Source organism: Nipponia nippon, unplaced genomic scaffold (assembly GCF_047370975.1).
Source record: "Nipponia nippon isolate SJK-2023a ecotype South Korea unplaced genomic scaffold, ASM4737097v1 scaffold_3, whole genome shotgun sequence".
Taxonomy (NCBI): Eukaryota; Metazoa; Chordata; class Aves; order Pelecaniformes; family Threskiornithidae; genus Nipponia; species Nipponia nippon.
The window spans coordinates 101,837,838-101,860,551 of record NW_028262347.1 but is presented as its reverse complement, the minus strand read 5'-3'; the positions used below and the strand labels follow the sequence as shown (position 1 = coordinate 101,860,551).

General features: G+C 38.5%; 1 protein-coding gene across 1 annotated transcript in view; it reads left to right on the top strand.

The window, feature by feature from the left end:
- The first annotated feature begins 2,401 nt into the window (after window positions 1-2,401).
- Window positions 2,402-22,714, top strand: part of LRMDA (leucine rich melanocyte differentiation associated) — a 694,523-nt gene continuing 674,210 nt past the window's right edge. Inside the window, exons 1-2 of the mRNA XM_087764921.1 lie at window positions 2,402-2,537; window positions 7,049-7,149. Of these exons, the coding sequence (XP_087621047.1) occupies window positions 2,508-2,537; window positions 7,049-7,149 (131 nt within the window). The 5' untranslated portion in view covers window positions 2,402-2,507. The remainder of the gene's footprint in view (window positions 2,538-7,048; window positions 7,150-22,714) is intronic.

Sequence of the window (22,714 nt, the reverse complement as noted above, 5' to 3'; positions counted from 1 at the left end):
ATCATAACAAGACAGTCATCTCTCTTCTCCATTCCTCTGTTCTAGTGAGTTTTGTTTTTCAGTTCCTGTACAGTATAATAGGCCCATTTTGTCACTGCGGTTGGTAGCACTCCCTGTTTCTTACACACCATGGGATTTGGATCTATTATTTTATCCATGGCAGATAATAATCTAGGCCATGTCTCTACAAGAAAATGTTGAACTGGTTTCAAAAGAATTATTATAAGCCAGATGCACTTAAAACAGTTTGCCATCTCCTTAAGTTGTTTTTGTAATTTACAAAATTCAGCTCAACTGATTGAAGAGATGATAAAGTCAATTTAAGTCACCCAGTTTAGGGAGCTGCACCTGCAACTTTTCCCTCTAGACAAGGTCTTGCCTAGTAAGTAGGAGGATCAATGGCAGGTTAATGCAATTGGCAATGTAAGAAGCTGGAAAAAACAGACCTGTTATTGTGTGTGCTATTTTGTAAACTATTCAGGCAGGAGTTTTTTCTTCGTAGATATCTCTAAAGTGACAGCTAACACTCTACTAAAATTAATACCAATAATGTAGATAATGATGTGCTAAATTGTTTTCAATATAGTTATTCCGATTTTACAGGAGTGTGGTATTGAACTGAATTTACTCCATTAAGACAAATACAGCTAACTATAGCAGTAGGCCACTTTGTGCCTTGAGCTATACGTGTTCATTCTGATGGGAACCGCATGCTTGTAAGTAAAGGAGAGATAAAAAGGGGTAGATACAGGAAGAGGAGAATGTATTGCTTTGTTTAAATTTACAGTTCACAAAGTACTTGTTTTCCTTGGCATACGATATTTAGTATATAATCTAGTAAAATAAATAAATAAATACAGGCACTGATTGTTTGAAGCATGCTGAGTGACGACCTGAACTAGCAAGTATGCCTTGATGGAAAGCTCTTACTTAGAGAAACAGAACTTTTATTCATCGGTGTAGGACCAGCTTATTTGCTGTGAATGAAGGGTTTGATTCTTCTCTGTCTTACACAATACAAGGAAATTTAGATCCATGCAAAGCAGTGGAGTGATTTGTTCATTGACTGTGTTTTGATTTTTCTACCTGTTGGTCCATTTCTATTTTTAACACAATACATTAAAATAACAGGGAGGGAAAAGCGGTACAAAATTTTTTTTCCTTGGCTATTTGCTCTGTGTTTTCTGTCCAGCATTCAGCGTAAAAGGAGGAATGGCTCTAGAGAAGGTCTAATGGCTCAGCTGTACCAAGAACTGATTCTGTTGATATCAAGAGGCAGAGCAGCAAGTACAGTATTAGTTTCTGCTGTGTTTCTGAATAAACTGTAGAAAGTGGTTTGCAGTGTAGAATACGTATCCTCCTGAAACTTATTTCCCCTCACAGCATGTGCCTCTGCTTTCAGCAAGAACGAGTTAAGCTATATTAGCAATAAAGGGGAAAGAAGAGCCAGATTTTTAAATGTGCTTAGGCAGCTGAAGAGGCAGGTAGATGACTAATAGGATTTAGGATCCAAGCCTGAGAAACCTAAGTATCTTTAAAAGTCTCGCATAAAATTCTTACAGAAAACCTTCAGTTTCCCTACTCCGCCTAACTAGTGGTAACCTACCATCATGCCATTATTTTAATTAGCAAATTCTCATGCCCTGGAAGGACTGTTTCGACACCGTTTTGAAGGACTGTTTGTTATTTCTGATAATTCCAAAGATATTTCTGTTTTCCACACAAATTATCCTCTATTCTCTAGACAAAAAATATCCCTGTGGGGATGTGGGCCTCTCCGGTAGATAGCATGGGTTTATTTCTGCAAGTGCTGCTTTACCAGTGACATGCATCTCTTCAAAGGCAAGTTATGCTCAATGCCACGAATTAATTAATGGCCTGCTCAGTAGGTGGAAAGCCAGTCCAGATGACCCTCCCAGTCGGCTAGCTCCTTATAGGGAATGAAATTCAAGCCCCAGTTCCTCTGTCACTGTCACACCTATCAGCTATTTCCGTCACTTCTTCCCAGGGCCTATTCCACCACTGTCGTACCCCAACGTGCGGTCCCAGCCTAGTGTTGAAACGCGGCAGGCGGGTACGTGACGGCTGGACCTGCACCCCGGGCAGGGCACCGCAGCGGGGCCTGCAGCAGCCGCCGGACAGGGGCGTCCGGGGCCTGGAGACGCAGACCCCAGCCCCGTGCTCTCGCCTGTCCCCTCCGTCAACGTCCTGCGGCCTCAGCGGGACGCTCCTGCCGGGGAGCCCGCGGCAGGGCCTCAGGGCGAGCAGCCCCGGGGGGGCCGAAGCGGCCGCCGAGGGCAGTAGGACCCCCGCGGCCCTCGCCGGGGCCGCTGCGGGCGCGCTCAGCCCAACCGCAGGTGGCGGCCGGAGCCGCGCGCTGCCGCCCCCGCCCGCGGCCCGGCCGCGCTTCCGCCCGCGTCAGCTGACTGCTGCGAGGAAGCGGCGGCGGCCCCGGCCCGGCCCAGCCCCGAGCCCGCGGAAGCCCCGGCGCGGCCGCCCCCGCAGCCATGGCAGGGGTCGTGGTGAGCGGAGCCCAAGTAAGTGTCCGCGGCTCGCAGGGCCCGCGCGACGGCGGCCCCACCTGCCGGGGGCAGCCCGCCCCGGTCGGCGCGTCCCCGCCCCCGGCGCTGGTCGTGGCTGCCCGAACTCCGCGCCGGCTCCCCCGCCGCTCCGCCGGGGCGCTCGCCCGGCCGGGGTTGGGGTCGGGACTGTTCCTGACCGGGCGAGGCTCCCGCGGGGGTGGGGGGCGGCGGGCTCGCACGGGTCCGGGGCGCTTTAGTTTCCAGCGGCACGTAGGCACCGCGCCACGGGACGCTGCTCAGGTATCGCCCCTCTCGCAAGCACGCTGCTCCGAGGCCGCCGCAGGGAAAGAGCCGAGGAGCGGTCCCTGGCCCGGGGGGAGGCGGTGCGGCGGGGGGGGGGAAGGCGGGGCGGCCCCTGGGGTTGTGCTCAGGGTGGCACGGGTTGGGGGTGTGCGTGTGGGCATGGCAGCGCTCTTTCTTAACGGGTAGGTAAGGGAGCAGCGGGGTAATTGGTGGCAGGGGATTACCACTCTGCCACTTCTGCTACTGCTGTAGCCTGCTCGGATGCAACAGGCGTCTTTCTGAGGCTTTGCGGTGGGAGCGGCGCGGCTGTAACAGTTGACTCCCGTGCAAGATCTGCAGCTGGCAGCGGAGCCCGGTGCGGGGTCCGGTGGGCAGAGGAGGGTGTCGTGCTCCAGAGCGGCCTCTGGTTGCTCTTGGACCCTGCCGCTCTCAGGTGTGAGTAGGCTGCGGGAATAAACTGAAGGAGAAGGACTGAAATACACTAAGTGTTGTTCCTGCTGAAAGTAAACACTATGTATGTTTCATTTTGGTTGAAGACAGAAGTTGGGAAGTAAAACATCCTACTGGCCTTTACCCAGAGCCTTGTTTGGCTACTGAAAAATTTTCTGGCTAAGAATTGATGTCATTACTGCTGAGCCTCTGGCTAAAAATAGCAAAATATTTTTTTTTTCCCCCAAAAAAGAATAAATGAAGCTTATCCTCTCTTTGAAAATGGTTTGCTATTAAACCAGGGTGCTGCCCGTCTAATTGCTTCTTTAATCTGGTCTCTATTTCTGTGTGGAATTCATGTAATTGTGTGTGTGATATGGAGGCAACCGGCTAATTTTGCAGCTGCTGCAGGAAACTGTTCTTGTGGTCTCTGTGGTGCACTATGGCACTGAGTAACATGCTGCCTTCTTCCCTCGAGCATGCCTTGAGCCCCTTTAAGTAAAACGTATTCTTAATTTGGCTATGTGCCTAACATTCAATCTTCTAACAGCATAGAGTAAAATATAATGCTCAACTGACTGGAAATATTCTCCAGATGTAATTCCCTGTGGTGGAAGGGAATATGCAATATCTAGAGTTCATACATGACCTATTTGGTGACATTCTTTAGTAAAGATGTTACTTTATGAGTTACTAAGATTACAATATCATTATAAAATGATTGCAGAGATTGAATGGTAATATCCTCTGAAACTACAGCAGAAGAGATTTGCAACTGCTATTGACTGGTTAACTTATGTTTTATACAAAATATTTAAAACATTTTTTTTTTTTCCTGAATTACATACAGTGTGTTGAAGAGTCTGCAAGAATGTCTGAGATGTCCATAGCCTATCTGATGCTGGGCTTTCTGGGAAACTTTCTGAACATTTCAGTGGTATATTGAGCAGGGCACCAGTACTAAGAATGATTGACTGTGACTAACCTGTATTAGATTTGAGTTGGAGAATTAGGCAATGAAAACATCTACATCCGGTTTTTAATCCCATGTGATGTTCTGTGACTGGTACAGAAAAATCTAAGAAATCTCCTGTTACTGATGTGCCTTGCACCCAAAGAGCTGAGGAGTCTTGGGAAAAGTATGCTTGCTCTCATCTCTCAGTGGTGACATCTCTGGATATGTACTTGAAAGCTCATTTTTAGGGTATTTGAGATGGATGCAAAAGGAAAAATACTGAATTATGTACATTTTATTGCTTTCTGGGTAAAATATTTTGAACTGAAACAATGAAAAGAAGAAATGTTATTCTTCTGTTGTCCAGACTACTGAAGTCTTGTTTTATATCAGCATTGTTCAAGGATTAAAGAACAGGAGAGCGGGGAAATAACTCTTGTTCAAAAAGGCTTATTTTCTATTGTATCACTGGCGGTTGCTGCTATTCTTACAGTAAAGACAGTTCTTGGGTATCAGAAGCAAGTTCATGTATGTGGGGTATAGGGATCTGAAGTTAAATGCACTTTGTGTATTTTGTGGAAAAATAAATCTATTTGTTTTAAATTGATAAAGGTGCTTGTATTGTGAGTGTGCTGAGGTGGACTTTGTGGAAGTAAAATTCCTTTTACAAGGCCTCAGCATTAAAAGGTCATGACAACCATATTTCCTCTGCAAATATGCTTGTGAATAATCTGTTTGTAACAGTTGTGCAGATATATTTGTATATTATAAGAGTTCAACGGCTGAAGCTTTGCAACATTTAATGTATTTTGCCTCCTGTGTGCTCCAAAATGTGTTTGTATGAACTTTTTTCTTCAACTTCTGTTCTTGTGGAGCTAGAACATTTATGGCCAGGTAAGTTTCTGAAGCAGTGGGAATGCCAGCCAGAGTCTCTTACTCCTTCTCCACCACTCCTCCTTGAGTGAAAAGCAAAGAGGTGATCTGTGCTCTTGCTGTGTTTGTAGCTGCTCAGGATGGTCTTGCACTCCTAGTGTTAATAGGCGTCATATTTTAGTCTTTTCTATTTCAATGTGTTACATTGAACAAAATGCTTAATCCAAAGTATTATTCTGCTGTTAATGTGGTGTCTTTCCAAGGGTTTGCAAGCATTAGTATAAAGAAATCTACCATTCAGTGAAGAATGAAGCAATTTTTGTATGCATACCTGCATGTATGTTGTAAAGTGTGTTGTATTTGTCTTGGATGAAAACTGGAGAACAAAAAAACATATTTAATTCAATAAATTCTGCAAAACGGTTTCTGTTATGTCCAAACCATTAGGATGCCAACTACCTAAAACAGTTGCTTTCCCTTTTGTCCTTATATTTGCTAAAGTCATGTGTATGTCTGGTAGCAGAATTTATTGCAAAAGCAGGTATGGTTTAACAAGGGAAAGAAGTTGTTAAATTGAGCTTCAAGCTACCTGTTTTCTGCTCGTAAAAATTATTTCACTGTTGTCAGCTTTATCTGTTGAAGTTATTGAACAAAATGAATTAAATGGGATGCAATATAGTATTATCAGATTGCAATCATTCTTAGAGTGTAAGAGACTGGGATGACGTGCAAAAGCACATACCGTCATTCTGTTCTGCAGAGGAGTCTTTACTTTAAAAGAAAGTGAAATACTATCAAAACAAAGTTTGACTGACTTTTTTGTGTATTTTTGATCTAACACCTTTTAGACCAATGGGATATGGTCTTGAAATTGACTTTATATTAAATATTTAGATAATAGCAATATCTTATAGATAGCGGTCTAACACAGTGTTGAATTCCACTTAACTAGCAAGTTGCCATTTAAGGGCAACTAAGATTTCTTTAGCACAAAGTCTGAAATGTCAGTGTTCATATTGCTATTTTGAACACTGGGAGGATGAGCCAATATAGATGTGTAGAATTCATGACAATAGGTTTGGCAGGCTTTGTGGGGATTCTTTGAAGAAATCAAACCAAAGACTTCTAAGACAATGCAGCAAAGAGAACAGAAAAAGTTTAGCTGTTCTATTGTTTGTGTTTTTCTGGAAATATTATCACTCACTTCATCCTGACTTAAAAAAAAAATAATCTCAGACAACTGTATTTTTGCCACCACTAATTCTTCCTGTGTTTACAGGTGGGTTAGATGGGCTGGTATGAAAAAGAAGACAGACATTGACAAGTATTTTGGGTATAAGGATAAGTGTGATCTGCACATAGGTGTTGAAGCCAGAAATCTTAAGACTTACATGACTGTCTGAAAACAGCTGCATGCTTGGCTTTTCAGATCTTGTGCAGCCCTCTTGCTCTGTCCCTAGCATATCACTGGGAATAATAATCTCCTCAAGGAATGGTTATAAGAATGGATTGGCAGTACACTGCTTAGGTATTTCTGGACCAAACTTTCCAAAGTGATCTTTTAGTGTGTTGTGTACTGAGAGGCAAACTAGGAAGTCCTTTGAATGGCTTCTGATCTTTCAAAAAAAATTTCTTCTGGAGTGAGTCAGAATGGTAATACAAAGTAGTGTTAGATCAAAGTATTAACAGTGGAATAGAAGAAATGAGATGTATTTGATCAAATTAATTTTACCTGAAAGGAGACAACACATTGTACATAAGACTATAGATGTAATGAATATTAAGCTGATTGTATCAATAGGAAAATGAGATTGTGATAGATTCTATAGTAGTGAAACTGGTGTAGCTTAAAACTGTAAAGAATATTTACTATATTGTGTGTTGTCGTTTATCAATGAGACAGAATCTGGACAGGAAACTAAATAATCCGTTTATGAAATGTTTCCTTTTTGTTTCCAATTCTCAGGTGTCCTACATTAGTCAAGACTGTGAAGAAATTCCAGAATTCCTAGGAAGAAAATATGGACGTATGGCAAAAAGGCTAGATCTTAGCTTCAACTTGTTAAGGTACGTGGCAATATATAGATTTTCACGTGCAATATGGAACACCAACTCCGAAATAGAATTTTTTTTTTTTTTTCCAAAGTAGAAACATACATGTATGTCAGGTACATTTAGTTATCAAGTGTGTGACACTGTTTTATAGGCAATGTTTGTCTACTTTTCTTGCACACTTGGAACACAAATAACCAGGTGAGTCTGAAAATTTCTTGAGTTAATATAAATGATGCCCAATGAGGAGCTAATGGTTTGTTCTCTGCTCAAAATGGAAAATAAACATCATTACCTGAAGAAGTGAAGAATGGGATCAAGAGTGAATTGTTCTTAACCAAAATACAAGTAAGTGTGTGCTTCTCTCCTTTTTATTTGTAGATCTCTGGTTATTACCATAAGTGGTTTGTAATACCCTTTTCCCAGATGATATTTTTTTGCTGTATGGTTTTATTTTTGGGCAGCTGTGTAGTTAAGTGCTAAAACTAAGTGCAGTTAGAATTTATAAATAAATTCTAATTATTTTAATATATGGATTGATTTAGAATTCTATAGTATTCCCATTAGTTATTACAGTATCCTTTTTCATTTAATCCTTGTTGAGATAGCCTGGTGAGGTTCAGCAGCGTATCTTTCAGGTTGGCAACTCTGTAGGTAAGTAGGGAAAAAGGAATGGAGTGTAGTTGTCTTTAAGAAAAAGCACAGTTTTTCAGTGGTAGGGTTGGGCTCTTTTGAGTTTTATTTTATTGAGGGTAAGCTTAGAGTCTGCTTGTGAGCAGTAAGATACATAAAAGTAGTGTGCAGGTGCCTTGTTCTGCTAGGGGGAACAACCACTGGTTTTAACTTACTTAACACTCATAAATGTTATCCTGAGCCACTGTCAACTCTGAAAGACCGATTCCTACATGGAAGAGGTAGCAGAACAAAGGAGGCACTAAACAATCTCTGGATTGTTTTTGTCTTATACTTCTCGCTGATGACTCTGTACCTATGGAAACTGTAATCAGAAGAGAGAATTTTGCTGGGGAAGGGGATTGAATGAGCATTTTTTCTTATTTTCGTGAAGATAATTCAAGTTTTGCATGTGTATTCAGATTTAATGTCATCAAACAAGACTGTTCCTTCTTTACACCTCTGGAGGTACTGCCTTTAAGAAAAAAAAAAAAAAGTTTGTTTCTTTCATTTAATGCATGATTTGAAGAACAGTTCCTCTGAGTTCATTTTATTTCATAAAGTACAATATTAACATTAAATCTACATGTAATACCTAGTAGAAAATACCACTTTAAAACTTTAAGTCGTTAGTTCATGTTTTCATGGAGAGCTTAATTGGTGGTGTATTTCTCAAATCTGTGTTTTCATCACTTCTTTCCTTCCCTACCCAAAACACTCTCACTTAGCCTATTTTTCAGAAGGGATATTATTTGGTTTTATTAGGGCTTGGGGAAAAAAAAGTGTGTTAAAATCTTTTGTGGGGAAATGTGAGAGAAAGTGCTAGATTTTGCAGTAGCTGCAGTCAACTTTTGATGTAGGATAGCTTGCTGTTGTAAAGCTGTAAAAGTATTCTAAGGCCAGAAATCAGATCTGGGAAAAGGGGAGAGGTGGGGGGTTTTTTGTTATGTGGTTTTTGTCGTTTTTTTTTTTTTTTTCCTTTGTGAGCTTAGGTACTACTCTCATCACATTTAGTATTAGCTTAATGTTTTCTTATTTGAGATATGATAGATTTACTAAACATATAGAAACTCATAATGAAGTATTTATTATACAGTAACTGTTCAGACTGGTCTGCATTCATATATGAACACTGTGCCTGCATACTGTAGAGAGTCAGATAAGATGTAGAATAAATGTCATAGCCTTAAATGAATGTGGATATAGAATAGATGTCTTGGGCAGTTGTTAAAGCAAGTGTAAACAGTAAGATCACTGTTGTCTTTAAAGAAATATTATTGCTTGAAAAATCTGACAATGCTGTAGTATAGTGATGAGTTTTATGATTTTTATCAGTGAATGCTTAATTTGAAAAGTTCAGTTTAGTATGTTGTTTTCAGTGGGGAAGAAACTCTAAACTTAATGTCTCTTTAGAAAGGAGTTTGATTTTCTAGAAAAAACTTGCTATCTGTTGGTAAAGGTATAAGTTGGGTGAAGAAGACCAAAGGTGATCAAAATCTAGAAAAAGATAAAGAGAATATTGGCGCAGTAGTTATTTGCAGTAAAGATCTTGGTTTTCATTATAATGTGATTCGTTATTAGATGCGAGTGTGTGTATGTTCTTTGAAAGAAAAAATATTTCAGTGGTCACTAATTTTATAGCCTGTTTTTAAGCTAGAGAAATGCCGAAATATTCAACAGTTACCTGTCCTCAGTGTTAGGCAGTAAATAAATACTTACCGACCTTTTTTTTAATGGTATTTTGCATATAGAGTTTCTGTGTCCTATCCTCTGTAAGTATGGCTACTGCCAAGTGTATTTTGGGAAGGAATCATCCTCCTGTAGCAGGCAATAAATTCTGTTATGTAAAAGTGTCAATAGAATTTCTGACAACATAACAAGTACATTAAGAATTTAAGAAATTGAGATAGAGGGAAGATTTTTTTTTTATTTTGTGGGCAGCAGTATTTGCAGTCATGTTATTTGATATTGTTATCATGAGCGTAGTTGCACGGAGAGAGATATCTCTATGTCGTAGTAATGTGTTCAGCTTTGTGATCAGTTGGCAGCAAGCTCTTCTTGCTGAGGCAGTGCTGTACTTTTCGAACCAGAAGTCATGTGCAGTTGTGAGACTTGCAGTCTTTACTGTGCACGCACACACGTGCTTATCCACATAAGAGACTCTTATCAGAAAGATGTATTTGTACTGCCTGATGCAGATGTCACAAAACTTTCTTATGCAACTGATATAATGTAATACTTGATTGAACAATTGCTTTAGTGAATCGTACTGATTTTGATACCACTGTAATGTAGGTAACTTTGTTGCAAAAGTCAGGATAGATCCAGGTAAGTTATTTGCCATTTAAGGCTTTCCACTGCAAATGTGTGTTTTCAGAGGCTTATCCAGGTATACTGGAAAAAGGGTGGGAAGACTGAGGCTGTTAGTAAAGTGGGAAATTAGTCAAGCATGCTATATTTTGTGACTTACAAGCAAAAAACTTGTGCCAAGCTTGTCCCTTAATAACACATTTCAAGAAATGCTGTTGTGTTTTTCTAGGAAATATAGCTTATTGTGTACAAACCAAGGATTTTCTCCCCCCTCGCCCCCCCCCCCCCTTTTTTTTAAACTTGTTGAGTTGATACGCATTTGGATAATAATTTTAAAAAATTTAGGGATATCTTCTAATTAATTATTGGTTGTTATGGCACTTCTGTCTGTCTTCTTTTTTTCTGCAATGAAGAGTAATTATGTGGACTCAATGTTCTTAGGTGTGGTAGTTTTGTTAGTCAGATTTCTCCGATTTTTTTTCTTTTTGGGTATGATGTAAACACATAAATGTACACAGGACCAGAGAACTAAATTGGAGGAGGGGAAGGGTGTTGTTAGTTCTTTTGTATTGGCAATTTAATAGAGAGGAAAATGTCTATTTTTCACCAATTTTTTCTGACTTCCGACTTTTCCTAGGCTAGAGCTCCTTTCTCTTTATTAACTAAAAATTAGGGCCTGTGTAGATACTTAATTGTCTTTACATCAGATGTGGTAAATCTAATAGCAACGCTTGATTAAATAATCACAAAAAGTTGTTCTTCAAAAGAATTGTCTGTCTTGTTTGCCTTTGTCCAAGAACTAGTGTCTCTCCTTGATTACCCTGAGCGATGCGTGGATCCAGCTGTCTTTCTTCTGGCAGCCGAAGCAAAGTGACTGTTAACAGTTGCAATGGTTATGCATCTCCCCTTTTCCCTGGGAGGGAAAGGAAAGATAGAGGTGAATGGCAAAAGGGAACTTTTTGTGGGGATTTTGGGGAAAAAAGAGGAGTAATAGCAATTTGTTGTGTGTAAAAACTGGTGTGCGCTTAAGCATGCGAGTTGTAATCAGCAAGATACGGTGCCACTGGATTGCCTCCTGTTTACACCTCTGGTGGATGGAAATCCTTCAGCCCCAGACCACTATAGTCCACTTGTGAATTATTTCTTCTCATGCTGTTTTCCTTACAGGTTTTGTTTAAATATTTTCTAATGTCTTTTGTTTCCTTTTGGGACTAATGGGGGGTTGTGAAGAAGATGGAGCCAAGCTCCTGTCAGATGTACAGCAAAAGGACGGGAAGCAGTCATCACAGGTTGCAGCAGGGGAATTTCCAACTGTTTGTAAGAAAGGCTTCATGATGAGAAAGGTTGAGTGGAAGAGGTGCCCAGAGAAGCTGTGGAATCTCCATCCTGGGTGATGGTCAAAGCGCAACTGGACAAAGTCCCAAGCAACCTAATCTAACTTTGAAGTTGCCCTGCTCTGAGCAGGGGATTGGACTAGATGGCCTCTTGATGCCCCTTCTGACCTAAATTATACTATGATTCTGCAGCTTTATTGGTGTGGTCATCATCAAATGGCCTGAGTTATAGCAGCTCTTTTGATTTGATATTGGTAGTGATTTTCAGCTATTTTAGAAATGAACTATTTACACCGTGTGTTTTCAATAAGGCATGTTTCAGGAACAGAGATGTTTTACTTTGGAAATCTGCTCCTGAGTCTCTCATGGCAACTGTATTTGATAGCCTTCCCTGATAACAGAGTACTGTAAAGGCCACTCTTTTGTTTCATAATATGTGGAAAGCATTCCTCGGTTCCCATTTAATGAACACATAGAGTATGGGAAGGAAAGTCACTGATGCGTTAGTGTTAGTGGGAGGCTTTACTGAAAAGGATTTCAAGGGGGAATGAAAAACTACCATTGATCATTGAAAGTTAAAGATTTCATTGGAAAAAAAAAAGGTAAATAATAATCACTGGTGAAGGAAATAAAGGAATAAATAAGAAGGATGTAAGGTAGGTAGGGAGTAGAGATTTGGATGAACTACAAAGTAGTGGTTTTGTTTTGTTTTTTTTTTTTTTTTTTTAGATGCATCTTGCTGTCTTGTGGAGAGAAACCCCCACCCCCTGTTCAAAGGTTCTTTTATTTGTCTTAGATAACTTACTTTGTGCCAAATTTCTCCTTTCACATTAAAGGCTAAATGCACTCCAGTGCTTGAATAACAGATGTCAGTGTTTTTGTACAAATAGGTGCCATGTTTTTATAAATAACATCTGCAGTTTGATTCACAGAGAAGGCCATCTTCCAATTTTGTCCTCAGTAGTTTTAAACATGTGAGTTGTTTTCCTTTTTCTTGCAGAGATTTCTTCTGGGTCTAAGCTATGAGGTGAAAGGGAGAGTGAATCTTTAATCTTGGCCAATGAGGGAGGATTAATCCAATAATTGTGCTCATGGAGATACAGATATCTCTTCCCTCTCTCTAGGGTGCAGATTATTTCTGCTAGAAGCATGAATAATTTGCACAGTGTGTGCTTGTGCATATTTTCCACTGTCCGATTAAGAGGGTATATGTATGAAAACATCCCCTTGAACTTTAATCCTAGTCTGGAATGTTCCTCCATGACTTTTGTGAGGCTGAGGCTTTGTAATATTCTCTCTGTGAACTAGAGATTGTTTGTTTCTCTCTTCTGCCTACTGTTTTCTTGCCTGGGGCAATATGCAAGTGGCAGCTTGAAACTGGGCTTCAGTTTTATAGGACATGTTCCTCTTTGTGAGTTGAGTATGTGAAAGAGAGGCTCTTTTTTTTTTTTTTTTTTTTTCTTGCCACCTTCCCAATCTGTGCAACAATAAGACATGCAGAACAGGAAGATGAACAACAAAAGAGAAATGGAAATAAAAGCCAGAATTCAAAACAAAGCATGACATATTTTTTAAAAGCCTTTAGACTGATCTTTATAGCATTTTAAAATGTTGAAGAAAATGCACTATTGTTAAAACTTTTTGATGGTTTTATTTATAAGGTAGAAAAATATTTTCACCATAATTGGGTAACTCCTAATCGTAGCAATTGCATATTTATCAGTGTGAGGGGCTGTTATTAATGTAGCTGTCATGCACAAACACATTTCTGCATTAAATCCATTTAGTATGTGCATTATTTGGTCTAGAATGTCACCAGGACATCAAAGCCCCCTTAGGCATAAGAGCACAGTGCCCTGCTGTGGCTGCAGAAAGGGCTTGATCAATAAATGTAACATGTTAATGCAGAGCAAATAGAATAAAAGATTTCTTTGACAAGACATGAAAAATCACCTTGTGGCAGCTGGCATGGTGATGCCATTTCAGCGGAGACACTAGCAAAGTTGATCTGACAAGTAAAGAGGAGAGATGATGGTTATAAGGTGCTTTTGTTTCAAACTTCTTTCTTGACCTGTCAGGTTTTGAAGGAGCCTGAATGGCCCTTTTTTGTCATGTGAAAATTGTAGTCTTAGGCAGTTATGAAGCAGTTATCTCTTCTCAAATTGTGAATGCTGCTGTTTAATTGATTCACTTAGCATTTGAAACTGTCACGCATTAATAATTGCTAAATCCTGTAGATACTGCTCCAGTGTGTCATGCTTAAATGTGTAGTTATCAGAAAATTAATATCCTTAATGAACCGATGCTTTCAAACTAGCATTGCATGAAATCTCTTTTGCCCTTTCATTTGCTGAAGGTGTATCAGCCAGTTTTCAGAGAAAACCCTCCCGACAGTTGTGTGGTTTTATTTATTTATTTTTTTGATGCCCGACAAATGCCAGCTTTGCTTTGGGTACATAGTGTGCTCAATGACAATAAATATAGTAATTATGCTGGAGTTAGTAATTAACATAATTATAGTCAATTACGACAAATACAGTGCAGAGCTAAATAAATGAGGGTGAGAAATTAGCAGGCTAATTGATTTACCTTACTTGCTGCTTTTTCTTGCAACCAGCAGTTGCAGATTTTCTGCAGGAGGAAGAGTGTTGTTTACAAATAGCTGATTGTGTTTTGAAATGATTCTGTCTTATGGCTCTCACTCCTGTTTCTTTTACACTGAGGTGAAGAGGACTGAAATATGGGGTAGTGGTTAGAAGGAGAAAGGAGCTGCTGTTTTGTCCTCACTGAATGCTTTGAAGGAAAATGTATGTACTTGCTTTAATTTTAGATGCTTCTTACAGTATTGAAGGGGAAAAAAAAAGTCATGATTCTTTACAAACAAAACACACTGCTACAGAAATTTTGGTCATATATTTTAATCCCCTTAGGTGTGGCCTGAATTATCTAAGAGACATCTATCTATCTGTGTGTTTATTGACATTAGAGAGATCTGGACAGCACTGGGTAGCTAAAGAAAGAATTCAAATCGTTCAAGTAATCCAAGTATGTTGAAACAATATGCTTTTGTTCAGCCATCAGTTTCAATAATTTGGAACCACTGGACCAGTAGAGATGCATAGTATCATAACATTTGTGCACATTATAATTGCCTGTTTTGTTTCAAGATGATTTATAGTATGTTGTCTGAAATAAGTGTATTGGAGCTATGCAGTTAATCTGTTTCACTCTCCGTGTTTTTTTGTTTTCTTTCAAGCATGACCACAGTTTACCATGTGAAAAGAGAATTAATATGTTTAAGTATTGAAGACTTTGTATTGCTTTTTTAAAAAAAAGATGTTCAGTAGTAGCTGAGATTCCTTTCTTACTCTAAGAAAACAGTGGTTTACAAATGTTTGTAAATTTTATACTTGAAATAGTTCACTGTTTCAAGGTAAATGGAATTGTGTTTAGAGATTTCAACCAAGAGATAGCGTTTTCCACAGCTAAGCAATCTGAAATGTATAAATTCTTGATAATTTTTCTCCTACTATTGCAGTAATGTATAAATTAAATGAGTAGGTTTGTAGTTTGAGGTGGATACTTAACGTTTACCCATATGGGATGTCCTACAGTAAGCACAAGATGCTGTTTTTTAAGTAATGTTGAAATGTTATGAATGTCTGAAAATAAACGTACACTGACACTGCCAGCGATGGTCATTCTTTAGAAGCAATTCAGCTGGAAATCAGTTTGCTAAATGAAATATTTATATACAAGGAATCATTTAAATTATTTAAAATTTACAGATGTAATGGTATTTCAGATGAAGTCTTACATGTTTATTAATCACTATGGACTATGTTATGCATAATTATCTTTCTAGTAAAATAACTATGAAATAATCTTATCCTACTAGATGGACTGAAGACAAGTGTGATGGTGGGTTCACTTTCTACATGGGTGATACCTTGGGAGTTGTGTAAGATAAGGTTTTATAGGTGTATGTCTGTTGTAAAAATGGAAGGAGAGTATTACCAGTAACAAAAAGGATTTTAGACTTCAAATATTAATTCTACTTTTTATAGTTGATAGACAATCAAAACTAAACCTACTCCTTGCTCTCTTCTTCCCCTCCTTTTCCCTCCCACCATGCTTCCCCCTTTTGAAAAGAGGCATTTCAACAGGAAGCAGATGTGATCTGGGTAACGTATAAGGAAAACTTTTTTTTCCCCCTTTGAAAACTTTGAATAATATTAAAAAGTATTATTAAGATATACCTTATCTTGCATACAATAGCCGTTCCTGTGTTCTGTTATTTTGTCAACTTTAAATGTGACTATAGAATATTTGTCTTTACAAAGTATTATCTGTGTGTATTTTTGTCACTTGTATATTTTCCTGCTGTGTTTTATTTGCAGTCATTGATTTATTGTTGATATGAAGGGGACCAGTGAATGACTAATTTTAAAAATATCAAATTAATGGCTTATGATATGTATTTGAATATCTCACTGATTTCAGCATACTGTGCCAAGAATGCAAGTTGTTTTTTTGATGGATAAGTTATTTTTCCAAACTCGGTAATATGTAAGGCCAAACTTAGAGTATAAATTGTTGTATTTCAATCTTGTACTGGTGGTTGTTATCTTCTTTAGTCCCAACAGCCTCTCTTTTTGTCCATTGATCCTTTTTATGGCCACATAGCCACTAACGGACTGTGAAAACACTGTAGTATATATACCTCTGACCCCCAGTGCTGGCCATTATCCATTGATTTACTGTATCTGACAGATCAGAACATAAGATTATTTTCTGTTCTGCTTTTCTCAGGAAGGCTTAACATTGTGGAAGGAGTTGTTTTGAGAGTGTATCACGTGGCAGAACTGGGCAAAAGCTTGTTATCTGAACCTTTGGTGGGGGCGGGTCAGTGTGTGTTCGTATTGGGTGGTGGAGAATTCTTGGGGGGATTACTAGAGCTGTTAAATCTGGTAAAAATGTTAAACATATTGCACAATTTGACATTAAGTAAAATAAGGTTATGAACTTGAACTGTTCCATCCTTAAATATAGCTAGTGAACATTGCTGTGAAGGATGATGGAAGTTGGGTTTTTTGGTGACATCCGTCTCTAAGTGGCTGTTGCAATCATAAGTAAAGGTGAAATCTGTACTCCTGAACAAGGGTGAGTAACAAACTCCTTGGACTTGAACAGAGATTGGATGTCGTATTAAGTATCCATTGACTCAAGGCTGTTAAGACCTTTTGACTGAGGCTGGGTATTTCCCAGTGAACTGATGTTTGCATCACATCGTTTTCTCTATATACAAATGAGCAGGGAGTGAACTGCTTTCTCTTGATCTGATTTCCTGGTGTGAGATTGAAGTTGGGTTTTGGAGTGATGCTGGAGGTGAAGTCCACACAATCTGCACTTGTTCTCTGGGTACCTGGAGGGCTTAATTCACTGGCACAGTTAATCCAGGTCCTCTTGTGAGAACTGTAATCAGTCTTAAACAAAAATTAGTTTTTGTTTTGAATTCCATTCTGAATGACAGAAATCTGTGTCAGATTGAGAGAAAATCAGTTAGTTAATAAATGGAAGACTACTGCAATCTATGGAAAGTATTGGCATTTGGAGAAGGAATAGTTTGATGCACTTGTTTTAGATTTCAGAGAGCGTCAATAGATTGCAAATAATGACTTCTCCTGCGTAGTCTATGGTTATCTGGATTTTAAGACTGAGAACTACTTTTTTTAAAAGAATATTGGGGGTTAAAGAAAAGGGCATGACAAAGAGCATGTTATAAGTATAGTAATCTGATGGACCATTCTTACTTTCTGACTTCCTTAATTTCTCTTACTCTAAAACAGTATTTCCTCATCACTGCTGTTGTGAAACACGAGCGAAGGACTGCAGAAATAACTGTTGTCTGAGGACAAGGAGCTTGATTGAAGGGAAGAACCTGCATTAATCCTGGAGCTATTGTCTCTGTCTTTTCCTCTCTGTTTTGTTGAAAGGTATTTTCTTCTCTCTTTAATGCAATGCACAAGATTCCCAGCATCTAGTTGCAGATGTAAAGAACTTGACTAGTTTTGCTTACCAATCACTAAATAAGAAGGGTGTCTCCTCCAGTATTCAACAAACCTGCTGAGTGGTCATGGTACAAATAGCTAGTTGGCATTTGGCAGGTAAAATCCTTACAAAGCTCCTTTTTATGCATTGCTTATTTGTTATATGTTGTTTTGTGTGGTCTGTGCCATTTTTGAGATCTTGCATTTTACATAAATCATCTTTACATAAGTTAAAAAGATGTTTAAAAAGACAATCCCCAAATCCTTAGCTCATGCAAGTGTGAAGAACGAGTATCATATAAGTGCAAAAGGGCCATGCATTTTTCTCAGGCTCAGGAGCCAGCATGTCAAACCAGACATGCTATACAGTAATTATACTGTCTTTAAGGTCATACTTAATGCAGTGTTATAGCTCAGTTGTAGGCTTTACCCATGAACTGGTGCTGACAATCATGCAAAGTTTTATGATTTTTATTTCTGTTTTTGTTTGGTTTCTCCTGGTATTTCTTTGTGACCGTGCTTGCCGGAGTGAGTTGCTCATTGGTAGAGTTGGAAGATAATTTCCTTTCTTTATAATTTCTTCTCCATTTTTAACTTAATTTGCCCACTGAGTCCATAAGCGGTAGCAGTGAATGTGCTTCGTATAACACAGCCATAAGAGTTTGTTATTTTCAAAACTATCTCATTGCTCATGTTCGTAGGAACTCTTGCTATGGTGAAAGACTATAGAAATCACTTAAAGGAACACAAATAAAATGCAAAATATCTAATGTTAGGGTATAGTTTGTAATCCATCCAAAACTCAGGGAAGTTGACAGCTCTTGCAAATTGGACCAAACTCAAATAGCTTCTCTTTAAGTGCTCAAGTCTCTAATGTTTTCCCTGTGCAGCTGGTATATGAGCTCTACTGGTATATAACAGTACTTGAATGTGTGCACACCTCCAGTTCATTTTTTTTTTTTGTAGAAAGCATAGTGTGTGTGGGATGCTGTTGTCAGAAGTAGTTTACTGGCATTTAATACATATATGCACACACAGACACACACACACAAACCAACATCTTATATTTAAACATCTTTATAATATATGTATAATGCCTTTATATATATGTATAATGTATAAATTATATTTTTAATAATAAAAATGTGGGGGTGATACTATAGTAGTTGGTCTACTTCGATTCAGCACTTTGTCAATGATAACCTTCTCATACTCAACCTAGAAAGAAAGAACATATTACAGGTTACTAACAAAAAAAGATACAACATATCAGACATGGGTGATTGGGAGACATAACTGACCTTGAGGGAACTGGACCAAAATGGGAGCAGTCTTGGAGTAAAAAAGTACTTGAATAATAAGAAATTACAAATTTCTATCTCCCTTTTGATTGTTTTATCCAAACCTACCTGCATGATTACAGGTTTTTGTTATTTTTAAACTCTCTACTTCCTTCTTCATTCCCTCATCCATAAGCTCTTAGAAGTACTCGGTATAGGTCTTGGCATCAGCTCTTATTGAGGCTGATAGGAGGAAAGTTACATCAGCATGGTGTTAGTCCAGTGGTGACTGATGTATATTTCAGATTATGAGCTGTTTGGCATACATACCAACTCACTGTGTTTGGGCTTGGTAAAAGTTAGGCTCTTGCTCTGTTGATATTGTTGCACCGAAGACTAGAGTGACAATGTTTGGCTTATTGCTTGTCAACTCCAAACTTAATTTTTTATTTTTGTAAAACTAACAAAGGAATTTCAAAATGTGGGGGGGATTTTGGGTGGGGATTTTTGTTTAGGTTTTGTTTTTTTTCAGCATGAAGCTTATGTGCTCAGTTCTCTCAGCTGTTCAATTTTATATAATGTATTGGACTGATGTAACCATTTTGAGTACAAATGCTCAGTCCTTAATTTTTTAATTTGCATGAAGCACCATTTTTCAATGCTTGCTTTGCTGAATGTTAAAAGATGGGGAATATATATAGTTAAAATATACTTAATGATATTGAAAATGTGGCTCATATGTTATGAGCCAGCTCTGCATTTCCCATTTGACAGGTGGGCTGACTGGTGCTGTTTGTTCCTTGTGAATATGCCCAATGGAAAGACATCATAGTGCTCAGTGTTTTTAAATTACATTCAGAAATGTGAGCTGCCTTTCCGTTAGAATGTTAATCTATGATCAGACATGTTGACAGGGAACTCAGTTTATGAATTTAACAGAAAAGCTACCTATTACCTACACGTAATAGTTTTTTTAAAATCATCATTTCCAACCATTAGTCTGAAGATCAAAGTTAGTATATGTATTCTTTGTAAGAGAGGCATGTACTTGTGGTGACTTAAATTACTTCTTTAGTCATTAGTTTAGATATTTATTCATCATGAGTATTTTTGCCTTCTTTTTGCCTTCTTTTTGCCTTCTTTTTGCCTTCTTTTTGCCTTCTTTTTGCCTTCTTTTTGCCTTCTTTTTGCCTTCTTTTTGCCTTCTTTTTGCCTTCTTTTTGCCTTCTTTTGCCTTCTTTTTGCCTTCTTTTTGCCTTCTTTTTGCCTTCTTTTTGCCTTCTTTTTGCCTTCTTTTTGCCTTCTTTTTGCCTTCTTTTTGCCTTCTTTTTGCCTTCTTTTTGCCTTCTTTTTGCCTTCTTTTTGCCTTCTTTTTGCCTTCTTTTTGCCTTTTTCCTTTGATTTCAAACCCCGTATATTTTAATTTTAAATCCTTAGGTGTTTGGGAGCATCCAGTTACCTACTTAGAGCAACAGAGCAGCTTTTTATGATGAGTATATGGTTAGTGAAGTTTTATTTTGGTGGGAGTGGTTTGAGGTTTTTGTTCATCTGTTTTTGGTCTCATTCTCTTTTACCAAATGCTAAAAATGCGTTTCGTCACTTGAGCATAAAATCTGTTAAAGCCCAAGGAAATGCAGCAGAATTGTCCTTGAACCATTTTAGATGTGAAGGGTCCAAGACTTGCTGCAGTGCCATGACTCTGCAAGGCCACGTGGCCACAAAAGCACTGGATGAGGATGCTGTATTTTAGGCTCCTAGGACTTTCAAGGCCTTTTAGCTGGAGAGAAAAGATGAAAACTTGACCTAGTTATGTAACTAATAAAGTGTACTGATTATTTTAAAGTACTTAAAGGCTGAGGGAAAGGTGTTCTACATGTGCCAGGATTAATAGTATATTGAATATTCAGAAAACTCTGCTTCCAGCACAGTTACGTTAAGGTAATTTGACAGTCCAGTGTGTGGATGTTAAAATTACAGCTGCTCAAGGATCTGAACACTTTATTTTTCTACTTATTATCTTGCATTTAATACACTTTCTATCTTGGACAGTGAAGTACTTTGGAATAGCACAGAAACAGTCAAGAAGGTGATTATGTTGGAATGGCTTTGGGAAAAAGATGTCAAATGCTATGTTTTCTAAGAAATGGAAACTAGCCAACTAAGTGAGAGGCTGTGTATTTGTCCAGTTTACTTCCCTCCCTCACTCTGCCGCCTTTTCTTCCTCCCCACTGCCTCCAGCAACTTAAATCAGCAGAAGGCTGCTGAAGGTGCTGCTGAGAGATTTGGGTGCAGGTGCAACATGAGGTTCTCGCTTTCTTGCAAATGCTCTCTCTTTTGTTCACTGTGCTGCTTGTAATCAGGAGTCAGGCATTAGCTAGCTCAGCTGTTCCTGTACAGTATTGGTTCCAGTTCTACCAGGTGCACAATTAGTAAATTGTCTTCCAGCCTAAGTGGGGAATGTCAGAGGGTAGTTCTTTCAGTGTTAATTCTTTGGCTTCCTTTAAATAAGTCATATCAACAAATGGTCTGCTACTACCACTAATAATAGGGCTTTTGAAATGTGGACATATCTCTAATGAGAATCTATCTCAACCCATTTAATGCGGGCCACTACTTTGCCACCGTATTACAGACTCTGGTCACTGCAACCACAGGTGGTTTGAAACAAGAGCTTCACCTGCATTTAAATGACTGAGCAACAGAAAATTTTCTAAAGTTAAGGCGACTAATGCATTGCTGTAGATTTTGTTTTAACCATCATTTGTCTCACTTTCTACTAACTGGTAAATGGAGGAAAAGAGGACATATGTCACGCTAAAAGTGAATGAGCAAGTGTTTCTTTGTGCGTACTGCAGATGAAAATCTTGGTTGCTATAGCCCTAGTATTTTAAACCAAAGTAAAAGGGTGAAGTCAGCTTTAAGGTAGTCTTGCACTTTTTTTTCATTTTCTTTCTGTGTGGGGACCGAAGTGTACTAGAAGCAATTAAGACTAACGTGGGCAGGAACAGTAGTGCTAGAAACCCTTCAAGACAGCTGGTAGTTATGAAGTTGATACTTATATTTACAGCATAGCCTATTACTATCATATGACCTGGAATGAATAAATAATTCCTATATTGTAGCAGATACATCTTAGCAGTAGGGAGAATAGTGTCCGAACTGGTCAGTAAGCTTCATTGTATACACAGAAGCATGAAATGTTTCAGGTTCTGTACCTTTTGTTTAATGCACTATGAGGTCATAGTCTAAATCAGATTTCCTGAATGATTTCTTGACTGCAAATTTCCATACAGCTCTCATTCTTAGGGGGGAAAAAAAAGGAAAAAGGCTTCTGCACCCTAGTGAGTGGAGTGAAACCCTGTTCACACCCTTTTTTCCTAGTAAAAAAAGCCCAAGAAAGTCTACAAAAGAGATATGTAGGTACAGACCTATGTTAAAGGTTTATCTGTAAGTTCCTAAAATCAAATAATACCTGAACTTAGGTCTGTGTCAAGAAAATTTGATTACTTAAATTATACTGCTGCTTTTCAAACCTTTTACCACTTGCAGAAAATAATAGATATTTCCTTTCACTAGATTTTGTATGCTGAACACAAGTGAGATCCTTGATGTTTGAGTCTATCCAGTTGAACAGAAATAACCTTATTCATATTATAGAGTGCATTCACATCTGTGCAGGTATGTAGAAAGCTAGGTGTTACTCATTTCCATCCTGTGCAGGTCTATTTTTCTGCAATGTTTTTAAATCTGTTCCGTGTCTTTTTGCTACAGAGCATTTTATTTATTTATTTATTTTAAGGCTTTCATGTCTTTTTAAGTGGTCATTGAACAGAGAAAGTAAATTGCTGTTAAAATTCCCTCACTGGTGATTCCAGTGAAACCAACCACAACTAGTGTATTAAAAACAAACAAACAAAAAACCCCCTGCTTTTTC